Source organism: Ciconia boyciana, chromosome 10 (genome assembly GCF_034638445.1).
Source record: "Ciconia boyciana chromosome 10, ASM3463844v1, whole genome shotgun sequence".
Lineage (NCBI taxonomy): Eukaryota > Metazoa > Chordata > Aves > Ciconiiformes > Ciconiidae > Ciconia > Ciconia boyciana.
In genome coordinates, this window is record NC_132943.1 from 26517913 (window position 1) to 26531612 (window position 13700).

Consider the following 13700-nt stretch of genomic DNA (forward strand, 5'->3'; position numbering starts at 1 on the left):
GGTATGTATTTTCACCAATTTCATCGACCTAGGAAAGACCAACTGCTACTCTGAAGCTCTTTGTCAAAAGCAATATCTTGTGATTCCCAGATGAATCGGCAGATTATTTATCTCCTTTTAAACCTTCTGACTTTTTATCACTTGTTTTCCTTTTCCATTTGTCTCACCTTTCCCATCTCTCAACTAGTGGATAAGGCATGGAAGAGGTCTAGCTTCTACCTGTCTTTCTGTGTGGCCCTGGACTCTGCTGTCAGCTTGCACATCTTAAAAATAACACTACCCATTTTTGTAATACTGTGAGATCAATCCATGAAAAGCATTAAGAATTACGACCTGTTGTAATCTGGAGTACAACATGCACATTTACCTTCATGAAGTGGTAGCTTCTTACCACACTGGAGGTGAAGAAATAAAGCACGAAAAAAGGCAAATTACCCAAAAATATTTTTAAAAGCTGCTTAAAGGGCTTAAATACGGCAAAGCACAAAGTAATCTTCAAGTTTGCTAAGCTATAGATAGCAAGTTGGACAGAAGGCTAGGTTTATCATTATGGCAGCCATTTGACATGGAAAATTCTAATTCAGAATCAGTATGAATTGATTTGCATAAAATGTCTGTGATAATCACTGAGTTTGGGTCCTGAAAGATGGGAGAAACCTTCTCACAATAGCCCCGAATCTTCATCCACTTGTTTGGTATGTAGGACATTTTACGTGAACTGTTACCAGTTGTATCACCTTGTAGGAATTAATACAGTAACCTCACATGGACAAAAAGCTCTTTCTATTACTACTTACAATTAGACCTTTATAAATGTTTAAATACAGAACCTACTAAGCAAAACATATACTTCTATTTTGACTAGGCTCCCAAACAAGATTTAGTCACAGGAACACAATTTCTAGAAAACACATGTTCTCTGAGGTTTTTAGGCTTTCCAACTTGACGACAAGAACAGAAATAAAATTTTACTGGAAACCTTTCAACACAACTGCAAGGAGGCATTTTGTAAGAGATCAAACATTCTAAAATAATTTTGTGTTTTTTACTTCAGTATTAACTATGGAAAACAACGTTTGTGTGTTCTCCACAAGTTCAACAATAAAAAGTCATCAGTTATTTCCTGGTTTCTTCTTTGAGACACTTATACAATGTTACTGCATATATATACACACATATATATAAAAAAATATAGGCATGTATATTTATTCAATCAAGGCTCCATTTGAAGCAAGCAGGAGTCTTGTCTGAGTAAAAACTGTAGACTCACACTCTTCAATCAAATCTACCCAAAGTTCCATAAGAAAATAAAACTATGATCAAGCAAATTTAAAACTATGTGGAAAAATAAAGTAATCCATTACCATGCAAGACATGAGCACTAACCTGTTGTCAGTATCAGCACTGCATTTTGGAGATAACAACTCAAAGGATTTTGTAAATTTCACCACCTGTCACAAAAAAAATAACTTAAAATTGTTATTAAGATTAATAAATATGTAAGAAAACAGTAATGTAAGGTTCCTATATTTAAACTATATTTTTATCCAACGGTCTTAGAATAAAATTCAATCTGTATTCCCCCAATGGAGAATTCACGTTCAAAATATACACTGTGCACAGTTCACTAAAAAAAAATAATCAAATTATACCTTTAGATTCCTTCATGAAACTATTTTCTGCAACAGTATATGCTTCCCTTCAAAGGGCTTTGGAACATGAATTATGGAGCTTTACCCAAACTTCACTTTTTTTAATACGGGAAAATAAACAGAAAGACCCATTTGCACTACTAATTGCAACCAATTTTCCTTGAACATATGTGCCTACAGCACATAAGTGAAACATTTTAAGAGTCACTAATGTGACACAGAACACAGGTAATGTTTTTGGATGCTAGTATGAGGTTAGCAAATGTGATGCCCATCTACAAGAAGGGCCGGAAGGAGGACCTGGGGAACTACAGGCCTGTCAGTCTGACCTTGGTACTGGGAAAGCTGATGGAGCAGATCATCTTGAGTGCCATCACACGGCACATACAGGACAACCAGGTGATCAGGCCCAGCCAGCATGGGTTTATGAAAGGCAGGTCCTGCTTGACTAACCTGATCTTCTATGACAAGGTGACCCACTTAGTGGATGAGGGAAAGGCTGTGGATGTTGTCTACCTAGACTTTAGTAAAGCCTTTGGCACAGTTTCCCACAGCATTCTCCTGGAGAAACTGGCTGCTCATGGCTTGGACGGGCATACTCTTCACTGGGTAAAAAATCGACTGGATGGCCAGGGCCAGAGAGTTGTAGGGAATGGAGTTAAATCCAGTTGGCGGCCGGTCACAAGTGGTGTTCCCCAGGGCTCAGTATCAGGGCCAGTTCTGTTTAATATCTTTATCAATGATCTGGACGAGGGGATCAAGTGCACCCTCAGTAAGTTTGCAGATGACACCAAGTTGTGCGGGAGCGTTGATCTGCTTGAGGGTAGGAAGGCTCTACAGAGGGATTTGGACAGGCTGGATCCATGGGCCGAGGCCAATGGTATGAGGTTCAACAAGGCTGGTGCAAGGTCCTGCACTTGGGCCACAGCAACCCCATGCAATGCTACAGGCTTGGGGAAGAGTGGCTGGAAAGCTGCCTGCAGAGAAGGACCTGGGGGTGTTGGTCGATAACCAGCTGAATATGAGCCAGCAGTGTGCCCAGGTGGCCAAGAAGGCCAATAGCATCCTGGCTTGTATCAGAAACAGTGTGGCCAGCAGGACTAGGGAAGTGATCGTCCCCATGTACTTGGCACTGGTGAGGTCATACCCTGAATACTGTGTTCAGTTTTGGGCCCCTCACTACAAGAGAGACATTGAGGTGCTGGAGTGTGTCCAGAGAAGGGCAACGAAGCTGGGGAAGGGTCTGGAGCACAAGTCTGATGGGGAGCGGCTGAGGGAACTGGGGTTGTTTAGCCTGCAGAAAAGGAGGCTGAGGGGAGACCTTATTGCTCTCTACAACTACCTGAAAGGAGGCTGTAGAGAGGTGGGTGTCGGTCTCTTCTCCCAGGTAACAAGGGATAGGACGAGAGGAAATGACCCCAAGTTGCTCCAGGGGAGGTTTACTTTGGATATTAAGAAAAATTTATTCAGTGAAAGGGGTTGTGAAGCATTGGAACAGGCTGCCCAGGGAAGTGGTGGAGTCACCATCCCTGAGAGTATTTAAAAGATGTGTAGATGTGATGCTTAGGGACATGGTTTAGTGGTGGACTTGGCAGTGCTGGGTTAACAGCTGGACTTGATGATCTTAAAGGTCTTTTCCAACCTAAACGATTCTATGATTCTATGAGCCCCCATCCTCCACTTCGGTTCTGTATTGTAAAAGCTTTTCATACAATGTACAAATGACGATATTTTAGACATGGCTTAACATTTAATTACTCTATGGACATCTATTTTGATATATAGGTTAACCCTCCAAAACAGGGGGAAATCAGGAAAATAACTGTTGCCACTTGTAAAAATGACCAAGTGGGTGTCAAGATGCTATTCTCCTACTCCACATTAACCTAAGATTTATGAATGTTTAGAAAAAGTTTAGGCTTAACTGAATACCTTGGCTGTTCACATTTCAGAATTTGGTCTAGAGGAATGAGAACTCATTGCCTGTGGTTTGGAAAAAAACCCTCCATGCTCAAAGGTAAGAACAGTACCAAGAGAAGAAAAATGAAGTGAACAATGCCACCCACAGCCTGCTACTAACACAATGTACTGTTCTGTGAAAAAAAAAACCAAAAACATATTATACTTGCAAACATAGTGGCATTTCATGAGAATGTAGTAGAACTGTATCTTGTAATTATAAAATCAGTATGGGGGGTCTAGAAAGAGAAAATAAACTAGAAACATTAAAATTCTATAACAGAGAATAGATAAATGAATACAAACCTCGATCTTGCTTTTATGAAAGCTACTGTAATTTAGGGTATGCTCCACTGAAAGTACTTAATTTCTATTAGTTTAAATGAAATGAGAATCACATCTTTCCTCCAGGAAAGAAAACAATGGGTTTTTTTCTGCCATACACACAACTTATGATTCTGTCTCTCATAATCATTTAGACTTGTCACAGCCCAGCAACAAATAATCAATTACATAGTCAGTGAATCCAAAGATACTTGGATAGAAAAAAGAATGATATTAGAAGCAACATTTTTATCCTTCAACTACTTCTCAAATCAGTAGAAAGGAGGACAGTTTGTGTTGAATAGCCTGAAAACACTGAAGGGAGTTACCAATATAAAGGCAGTCACTTATTTTACTACTAATAACAATAGTCATAAAAATGTTAAACAATTTTAAAGAGGCTCTCATACCCTATGAATGGCAGTACTAAAGTCCCAGTGAAAGCCCCTGTCAAAACTGTGCATGAAATCCAACTCTTGACAAATGCTTTCATATAGCTTACATCCATCTGTTCAACTTAGCAGAGCTCTGCAGTGAAATAATTATTCCTTGGTCAAGTGGACAGAGCAATTGCAAAAAACAAATACACTTCAGTAATGCTGAAAGTCATATTTTCGCTTCAACTGCTCAATGCAAAAGCTTCTTCCTATCACAAGAACAAGTACATAACTATCTAGACATTTGTATGCAAATGTGTCTTTTCCTATGGATTTTTTGTTACCTCAGGGAAGAATTACTAGGTCAAAATAACAAGAGGACTTATCTTTTCACAGATTTTCATAATTTACGAACTGAGACTGGTTCTCATTATTTATTTTGCAAAGTATTAAAGAAACTTGTTAAAATGTGCAAACATAGCTACTCCCAAACATACCCCTTCCAACAGCTAGAGTGAGTGGAAAACTTTCAGGAAGGAACAGATCTGATCAAGTAGTGGCCACCAAAAGTAGCTGAGAAAACTCCCTATGTTGCAAGTTCAGCCCTTACTGTCTTGCTGTTCTTCCACATTCAAATACTGGATTCCACAAAAAACCATTCGTGAGACAAGTTCAGCTGACTACTGTGAAGACACTGATTAGATTGCTGTAAAGCCCACTGAGCTGCTGAATACACAGGATGGTCAGTTAACAAAGTCTTGATGAGTTTATTTTTATCTGTTATTTCTGAGGGACCAGTAGTCTGATTAAAGATGTAACATGTTACATACTAGAATAGAAAGTACATAAATATTTAAGTTTGCTACAGTTAAACAACAATAACAGATGCAAAAGCATGAACACCGTAGAAATATCAACAAAGATGTCTGATAATTATTTATTGGGATGTATGCAGAAAAGGTTAGTTCTAAAAATGAGCGTTAAAGATTTGGTTGATGATGTAACTGTTTCTGGTTCTGAAACTGCTTGCAAGCACCACCCATTTGATAAGTCATTAGCCTGAAAATGTTAGCAAGGTCATAAATCCCAGGTAAATGTAAATGAAGCTACAGACAGGATTTTTATTTCCTTCTAGTGGCTATACTATGAAAGAAAGGAAGTGAGCAAATAAATATTTGATAACAAATCAGGTAATTTTTATTTTTTAAGCAGACCACAGGAGCACCTCACTTCTCAGTTAAGCTGTCCTAGCTGCTCTGTAGTAAGCACTAACTCTGTCACACAGACAGCTGAGAATCACTGCATATCAGCTGGATCACACCACTGATAGTTAGATCCATCAGCAACTTACAGACATCCCATTAAATGCCTTCAAATAACCAGAAGGAATCATAAATGTACCTTTCCGTTTCCATTTGAAAAAGTGGCTATACTGGTTTTGGTTGGGATAGAGTTAATTTTCTTTACAGTAGCTTGTATGGTGACGCGTTTTAGATTTGTGATGAAAACAGCATTGATAACACAGGGATGTTTCCATTATTGCTGAACAGCACCTTACACAGTGTGAAGGCCACCTCTGTTTCTCACTCTGCTGCCCCAGTGAATAGATTGGGGGGTGGACAATAGATTGGGAGGGACAGCTGACCCCAACTGACCAAAGGGATATCCCATAGCATATGACATCATGCTCAGCAATAAAAGCTGTGGGAAGGAGGAGGAAGGGGGGCACTTTCAGAGTTATGGCATTTGTCTTCCCAAGTAACTGTTACATGTGATGAAGCCCTGCTTTCCTGGAAATGACTGAACACCTGCCTGCCAAGTGGAAGTAGCATATGAATTCCTTATTTTGCTTTGCTTGTGCACACAGCTTTTGCTTTGCCTACTGAACTGTCTTTATCTCAACCCACAAGTTTTCACATTTTTACCCTTTCAATTCCCTTCCCCATCCCACTGGGGTGGGGAAATGAGTGAGCGGCTATGTGGGGCTTAGCTGCCTACTGGGGTTAAACCACAACAGTGGTGTTGATAAAGATTCGACCTGTACCTAACGTACGTTTAAGAATGACGTGCTGGAAGAATACTTGCTGTTCAGTACTCACATATGATATGAAACAGCTTCACCACAATAAAAGCAGCTGCTCCACCACTCAAGTATTAGCCTCTCTACAGAAGGTGCAGCCATACTTACTGGTGATTCGATATCTTCCAGAAGTAATACTGAGCACCGTTCACACTTCAGCAGAGTCTGGGCCCGATGCATAATTTTCTTGACAATTTTCTCTAAGTCAGTCTGTTCCTCAAAGAGATCATTCACTACTTCCAGTAAAGCCTGCATAGAAGGCCAGAAAACTCTTATATTGGTTGTACAATTAATAAATACATGGAGTATTGCAAAGGAGGCATAATCTCTTGGCTTGATTTTAATGAGTGACCCATTGAAATCTTCATTCAAATAAAGTTCTTAATGATTATGGCAACAGAATTGGGGTGGGGGTATCTGAAGAAAGAAAGAAGTTAAGTATTTCGTAGCTCACAACTGGGCACAATCCAACTCCTAGCAAACAATGGGAATCTTTCAAACTATTTCACTGTGGTCCAAAAATGAAACAATGGCTGTAATGCAACTCTCCAAGTATGCAGTATGGATTGAGTTACTTGATTTGCTATATTGAATTTGCTGGTGCATTTAAACATGAAGCGCTTCCCCTCTCATCTCATCAACTCTAAAAATAATAGGCCGTGTTCTTTCTTACCATGGGTCCAAAGTGTGCTTTTTCCTTTCTTCTGGTTTAGGGCACTGACACTAAAGAACATCCATATAGGTAAGCATGTAAACGTTAGTGGTCTTAGCTCTCCTAATGCAGTGGACATCAGCAAAATGTTGGTCACAGACACTGGAATTTGCCACCATTAGTGTCCAGTTTGATAGGGAAGGCAAAGTATGGGGTTGTCCATCACATGTTACTTGCCAACTAATTTCAACCACAGACTAGGCAAAGCTAAAGACCACCAACAGGTCAGAAATGCAATTAAGTACAGGCCACCATGTAGCTGTCAAATGGCAATGATATTTGTTATGCCTCGCATGGCTGAAGTGGCAACAAGAAACAAAAAAAAAAAATCTGTATTTCTGAGCCAATTTCCTGATGTGTCCAACCACCAGAATCTACCATTTTCTAATGAAGAATGAGAATGTCCCTAATACTTTTCTGCTGAATGCCTCCCTCAGAAGATTAAATGCTGACTCCTCAAAAGTTTGCCACTGTTCCCTCCAGGCTGGGAATCTGCAGCAAATTTTAAGTCTCTGTGTAGTCAAACAATTATTTTGCTTGGACATCAAACAAAGAAAAAAATCTTTGGCAGAAAATCTTTTTTTTTTTCCCTCAAGTCTCCTCCACATCTCCACTCCAAAATATAGTGGTCTGTAGTCAGACCTGAACAGAAGACAGGCTCAGATGCTTCATGACTCTTAAATATATACACCATTAGAAAGGGCTATTGTTAGTTTTCAAAGTAGTGGAAAGCATTAGTTTCCATACATGGAAAGCAACAGAATCCTGAATATACAAATCTCAGTGCTCAATACTCAGACCCAACTCACTCTAGTTTCCTGCTTTGTGAAGCAAGAGTAGGTTCAGCACTACCAGTAGTATTTCTACTGAAGCTTTGGAGCTGTAATCCGTGATTACAAAAGTATCATTTCCCGTCACTGCAGGAAAGGTGATTAAAAAAAAAAGCCAACAATTATAAAAAAACCTCAAGATTACCATTCTGTTTCTTAAAAAATATAAAGACCTCTCTGAGAAGTAAATGATATGAGCTCAGCATTATTTTCACTTCTTTGGGGCCTCCTGTCCCAACTCATGCATGGCATCAGCAATCATGAGTAATGTGAGTAATGTATCTATGCAGACGCATGCTGTCAAAACCCTTCACATACAGGGTTTTTTTTTCTTGCTTACTTCTATAAAGATATATCCACATTATTTGCACATGAATTGAATATTACAAATTCAGGATAGCAAAGGTTTGATATTACTGGAATTTTATGAGAGTTTGAATCTCTGCCAAAGTAACTCTCTCTCCTGCACCATCTGTGTCACAAACACAATTGTTTCAGCACTACGAAACGTGGAACTGACATCAGGAAACAACAGCCACCACCACGAGCGTATTTCCCTCCCACGCTCTCTGCTTGCTGCCTCAGTCAAGACAGTGATCTGTTGAAAATGCATTTTTTGAAATAAAACATATTTAAAACTGTCTGCTTAGCAAACACGTATGCATAGCTGGAATCTGAAGGAACAGAAGATGAAGGTTTTATATTGGTCCAATATACATTTTTTACTTACCCTGCTTCTGTCATATTCCTTCCTTGAAGCTGCAAATAGCTGGGCATTGGATATGGCAATCCCACAGAACGGGAGATACATCTGCATCACCTAGTATCAAAAGAAACTCCCAGTCATTAAAAACAACTGCAATTAGACACGTTACTAGCAGAGAGACCTAAACTTAGGTGACATGTCCCGGGAGGGTCTCAGCTCACTCACTTTTCAGCAGAACACTAAATACAAAAGAAAATCATCATAGGCAAGGCACATAAAACGGGTGGAACAGAGATTGAATGGGTAGGAAAGAACAAATGCATTTGAGTTCACATATCCCAGCGATGAGGGTTCCTCTATAACTTGTCTGGAAAACTGCAGATTCTCAAGCCTATAAAATGTCTGCTGAAGACTACATTAAATTAATGTAGACACGACAGCTTCCCTAGAAAAAGTATTCTTTATTTTTCTGGACTGCTTTTTTGTTCTAAGCTCAACAAGCAAGCTTGAGTCACATTCCTGCTGATTTCTAGAGGATGTAGATTTTGGAGAATACCAGCACAGTAGAACACAGCACATTGATCCAAAACTATTAGTCAGAAAGCTGATTGTCTTCTCAATGAAATAAATAAATAAATAAATAACATGCTTGAGAAACTAGGCCTTAATGTATCACCATACATTAAGAAAGATTGGACAAGAGGGACTGGGAAAATATTCTGAGGTGCACAAGATGACTTTAGGCTGGCTATGAGTTTAGGCATACTTTAGGCTGGCTCTCTGTGAAATGAATAAACTAGACTAGTCAAATACTTGAATACCTGTAGGACTGGCACTTTCACAAGGATGACAATGGATAGAAGTCCAATAATATTAGCATTTTTAAGCCACATACTGATAACAAGTCTGTAACATACTGCCACTGCCGAGTGGTTCCCAAGCTTAGGTCTGAGACATTAAGTAAATTTTATAGGTGCTGAATAGCTTTAACGTTTGCAAAGCCAGTGAGAGTTGGGGCACTCTGCTGTTTACAGAGCCAAAAGAATGCTGCAGCAGCTAACCTTTCTTCTCCCTGGTCTGTCGACTGGGAGATCCACTGTAAGCAATCCTTTCTGTGACAAGAGTTGGCATTGCAAAACTGGCATTTGTCTTTGAAATTCCATTTAATTAGAAAACTACTGCTAACCCAGGGAAGCAGGCTCTTGAGACTATTTGAGGAAAAAACCCCAAGAATTGCAAGCATCCAGAACCACCAAAACAGCAGCAACCGCTGTTCTACTTTATCTTCCTTAAACACTCCATTGGCTACATGTCTACTTCGTTTGTGTTTGAGTAATGATGAGTTTTCTAAAAGGATCTTCAGATCCTCTGAATTTTGCATCTTCACAGCTGCCATTCTTTCAGAATAACTGCAGATTTTAAGGGTGCACACAAATACTCCTATACTGCTAATCTGCAAACAATTTACTTTTGTCCCCTTCCCATCGTGGTCCCCTTTAACAGAAAATGACACACTTTAGACTCTATAAACACTTATCTTTTCAGAGAGGCAGTAATTAAACTAGCCAGCTATCACACCTGATCTGCAGGAAAGAGTACACGAAATGAAAAATAAAGTAAGACAGCAACAAATGGCTAAGAGGGGTTCATTTTTTATGACAAGAACTTCTCTGAGATAATTTTTCATATTTCAGTTTAGATTTTATTTCAAAAATGAAACAAAACACTTATTTATATTTTCTTGTAATAGTACTAAATGCCACAGCCAAGTAAAAGATGCAGAGGAAAAAAGCTTTAACCTGAGAAAAATCTGACCTTTAGTGTAATTATGAATATCATAGTGAGACTGGATACATTTTTACTTAATAAAAATAAGTAAATACTAGTATTTATTGCCCCCACATTGGAACCTCTATTCCCAAAAGTAATGTGACCCTGTGGCAATGGAAAGCGTACAAGAAGTTTATGAACCTTCAGCCATCACAAAAACAGCTAGCAAAGATGTCTTTTTTAGCAAGAAGAAAATACTGTTTTGCAATATTGAAAAACACTGCCTTCGGAACCCAAATTCCAAGGCACTGACTCTCTATATAGAAATTAACATCCATAAAACACTGTCTTATGAAATATCAAGAGTCTGGAAAGCTGTTGACTTACATCATTCTTTTCACCACTCAAACTAATTGTGTAAGGTGCTGTGCAACTAAGAAAGAGATACCAAGCTGTTTAAGATAATCCGTAGAAGACATTTAATAAATGTCCACGGCTATGAAGAAAAAAAAAATCACAACAAACCAACCATCAGGTAGAGAGGAACCACCCTGTGATAACACGTAAATCAATTATCCCTGTTTACAAAAGAACAATTGACAAAACAAAAGCCTACTGTTGTTCCTCTTTTGAGCTTTCTGAATGGTAAGGGTGACTGCTGCCTAAACCCGCTTTTGGCAAATTGTAATACAGTACCAAATAAACAAAGAATAAAGACATTTCTAATGGTAACTGAATTTTAAATAAGACTTTCTAAACCAAAATTGCAGAATGGAGTAGAAAGCAATTATCACGTTCTGACTTTGAATTACTAATTTAAATCCGCAGTACTTGAGACTGCTTTACAAGCACCTCCAACATGTTGATGCTATGGCTGTTGACACTCCATACAAATATGGAGTAATATAACATTCAACTCTTACCTGTCTGAGCCACATACTGTAAGGAGCTGGTATTGCTATGCCAGATTCACTTCAGGGATTTTTCCCTCCAAAGAGAACACAAAAAGTTGAGGAAACAGCACACACCACCATAAGCTGGACACATCCTTTTTTCCTCTGTTTAAGTGATAGGTATATAATTACTAATCATCTGGTGCTCCAAGGTAAAAACATATTGCATCACTGAACCATAATGCACTGTAATTCCATTTCCATTCCTTCTGATTATTACTATTTCTCCTTAAACAGAAGGATGTAACTTATAATGAGCATAAAGCATAGTTCAGATTTTACTATCTTAATTCTCCAGCATGGATATGCTTCAGTAACATAATACTGACTTTTGGTAACAGCAAATAAATTGGGCAGAAGACTAAATTGTACTGAAAGGACCGAGTATTGAAAGGTTGGTCATAGATACACTGTTAAGCAGCACGTGACAGGAAACGACAGATAAATGACATGGTTATTTTAACTTGCCTCGGTAAGACAAGATCTTGTTAAGGAGCTGTTCTCTTTTTCCCTGTCTGCTGCTCCCTTCTCCCTGCGGCACTGAACAGGCCAGGGCAGCTTGCCTCTACCAGCCAACGCCTGTACAGGTTTTACCAAATAGTTTTACTACACAGTGAAGCCAACCTGATGCTGGAACTTGTAAAGGAACTACTGACACCTCATCCAAAGGTTCAGTATGCAACGTGTTTCCATTACACCAATGCACAAAACATTGATGTGAAACTCATGGAAAAACACCTAACATACCCTTCTAAAGGACATAAAATAATTTCCCTTTGCTATATGGAAGGCCATTTAAAAAAATAAATTTGAAGCAAAATAGACTATATCTGAAAGAAAATTTCCTTCCACATCTATTTTGAATTAATGACAGGAAAAGAGCCTGCAGATTTATTAAACAAAGCAATTTCCTAAGAAAGCAAACAGACAGAATATAAAAACATTAAAAAAATATAGCTTTAACAGAGAAACCTCATTATTTTTGGCAAGTAAAATTAGTTGTAATGATTCATCACAGTACTTTCTAGCATATTAACAAACAAATCGGTAAATATGTAATAGTATATTTTATAAAAATTATGTTCAGTCTGAATAATAAGCTAATCTAATGAACCTGCTGAGATGTTGGAAGAGACCGCCATTTTTTTCGGTGCCAACTATAAGGCAATTCAGATAGAGTAACTACAGGTTAACAAGATTATGTTGTGAATTACTTGAGCATTCAGGGTTCAGGTAACCTGACCCAGTTTCTCACACCTAAGCCTCCAATAAGTACTACATCCTTGGGTAGGAACTACACTCACCTCACAAATTCACAGTTGCATACAAAAGCTAAAAAGCTGTCCTCACTTACAAGCTGTTCAATATTTTATCAGGGCAGGAAACCATCTATGAAAAGAAGATGAAGTAATGGGCACCGGTTCAATATCGCATCCCCTTCATTTCTAAATTCTATTATTTTGTTATGGCATTATTTTATGTTAGGAGTATTAAAACACAACTACCAAAGGAATGAATAGGATAAGTACTAGAAGCTCTAAGATTCAATTATGCAACCACTTACATTTTCAGCTAGGCCCTGAAGATGACTTATCTTTTCTGCAAAACTACACCAGTAAGATCAAATGATTGCCATGACCATAGTTACTTTTTCCTTCCCACAGAAGGATACATTCCCATTGCTTTAGTATCTCCACACATCTCCAAACTTGTATGCCCAAAGTTAGACCTTTAAACCCACAATAAAAACTGAAGCAGTAGCTTGATATTTGGAAGTACAAAGCATTCCCACATTCTGCAATATTAACTGCTAGGACAAGAAAGCTGCAACCTGTGCTTGTTTCATTGTTTTTTAGGGGGTTTTTTATGGCATCAGTTCCAAAATCCAGATAAAGCACACCAGTTCTCCCTCAGAATTTGAGGGGACAGTCTTCCATATGTTTCATCTTCGTAATCACGATTTTACCGGACAAAAGTTCCATACCTGGTTGCATAGTTGTCTGGGCACATCAGCATTTGGACACCTACACTACAGCATCACAATGTCTTGAGATGTGACACTCATTTTCCTTTAATCTGGCTTTTCATAGGTGCTGAGACATAGTCAGAATACATAAGTTAATAAGACACTTACCAGTGTTTTTTTGAACTGCTAAAAATAAGTTAAGGGTTTATCTCATTATCTGGGCTTGGGTTTCACAATAACTGCATATATGATATAAATTTTTTTACCATCAGAAACAGGTAGGAGGAGACCTCTGACGAAGAACTTTCTGACAATGCCTTTTCCTTCATCACACAGCCTTGGGACGATGGTCCTTATGAAATCTGCAAACC

General features: G+C 38.6%; 1 protein-coding gene across 1 annotated transcript in view; it reads right to left on the reverse strand.

The window, feature by feature from the left end:
- PDE11A (phosphodiesterase 11A) overlaps positions 1 to 13700 on the reverse strand; it is a 138147-nt gene that overhangs the window by 71982 nt on the left and 52465 nt on the right. Inside the window, exons 3-5 of the mRNA XM_072874404.1 lie at positions 8665 to 8754; positions 6501 to 6641; positions 1387 to 1451 (exon numbers count right to left, since the gene is read on the reverse strand). Coding sequence (XP_072730505.1) covers positions 1387 to 1451; positions 6501 to 6641; positions 8665 to 8754 — 296 coding nt within the window. The remainder of the gene's footprint in view (positions 1 to 1386; positions 1452 to 6500; positions 6642 to 8664; positions 8755 to 13700) is intronic.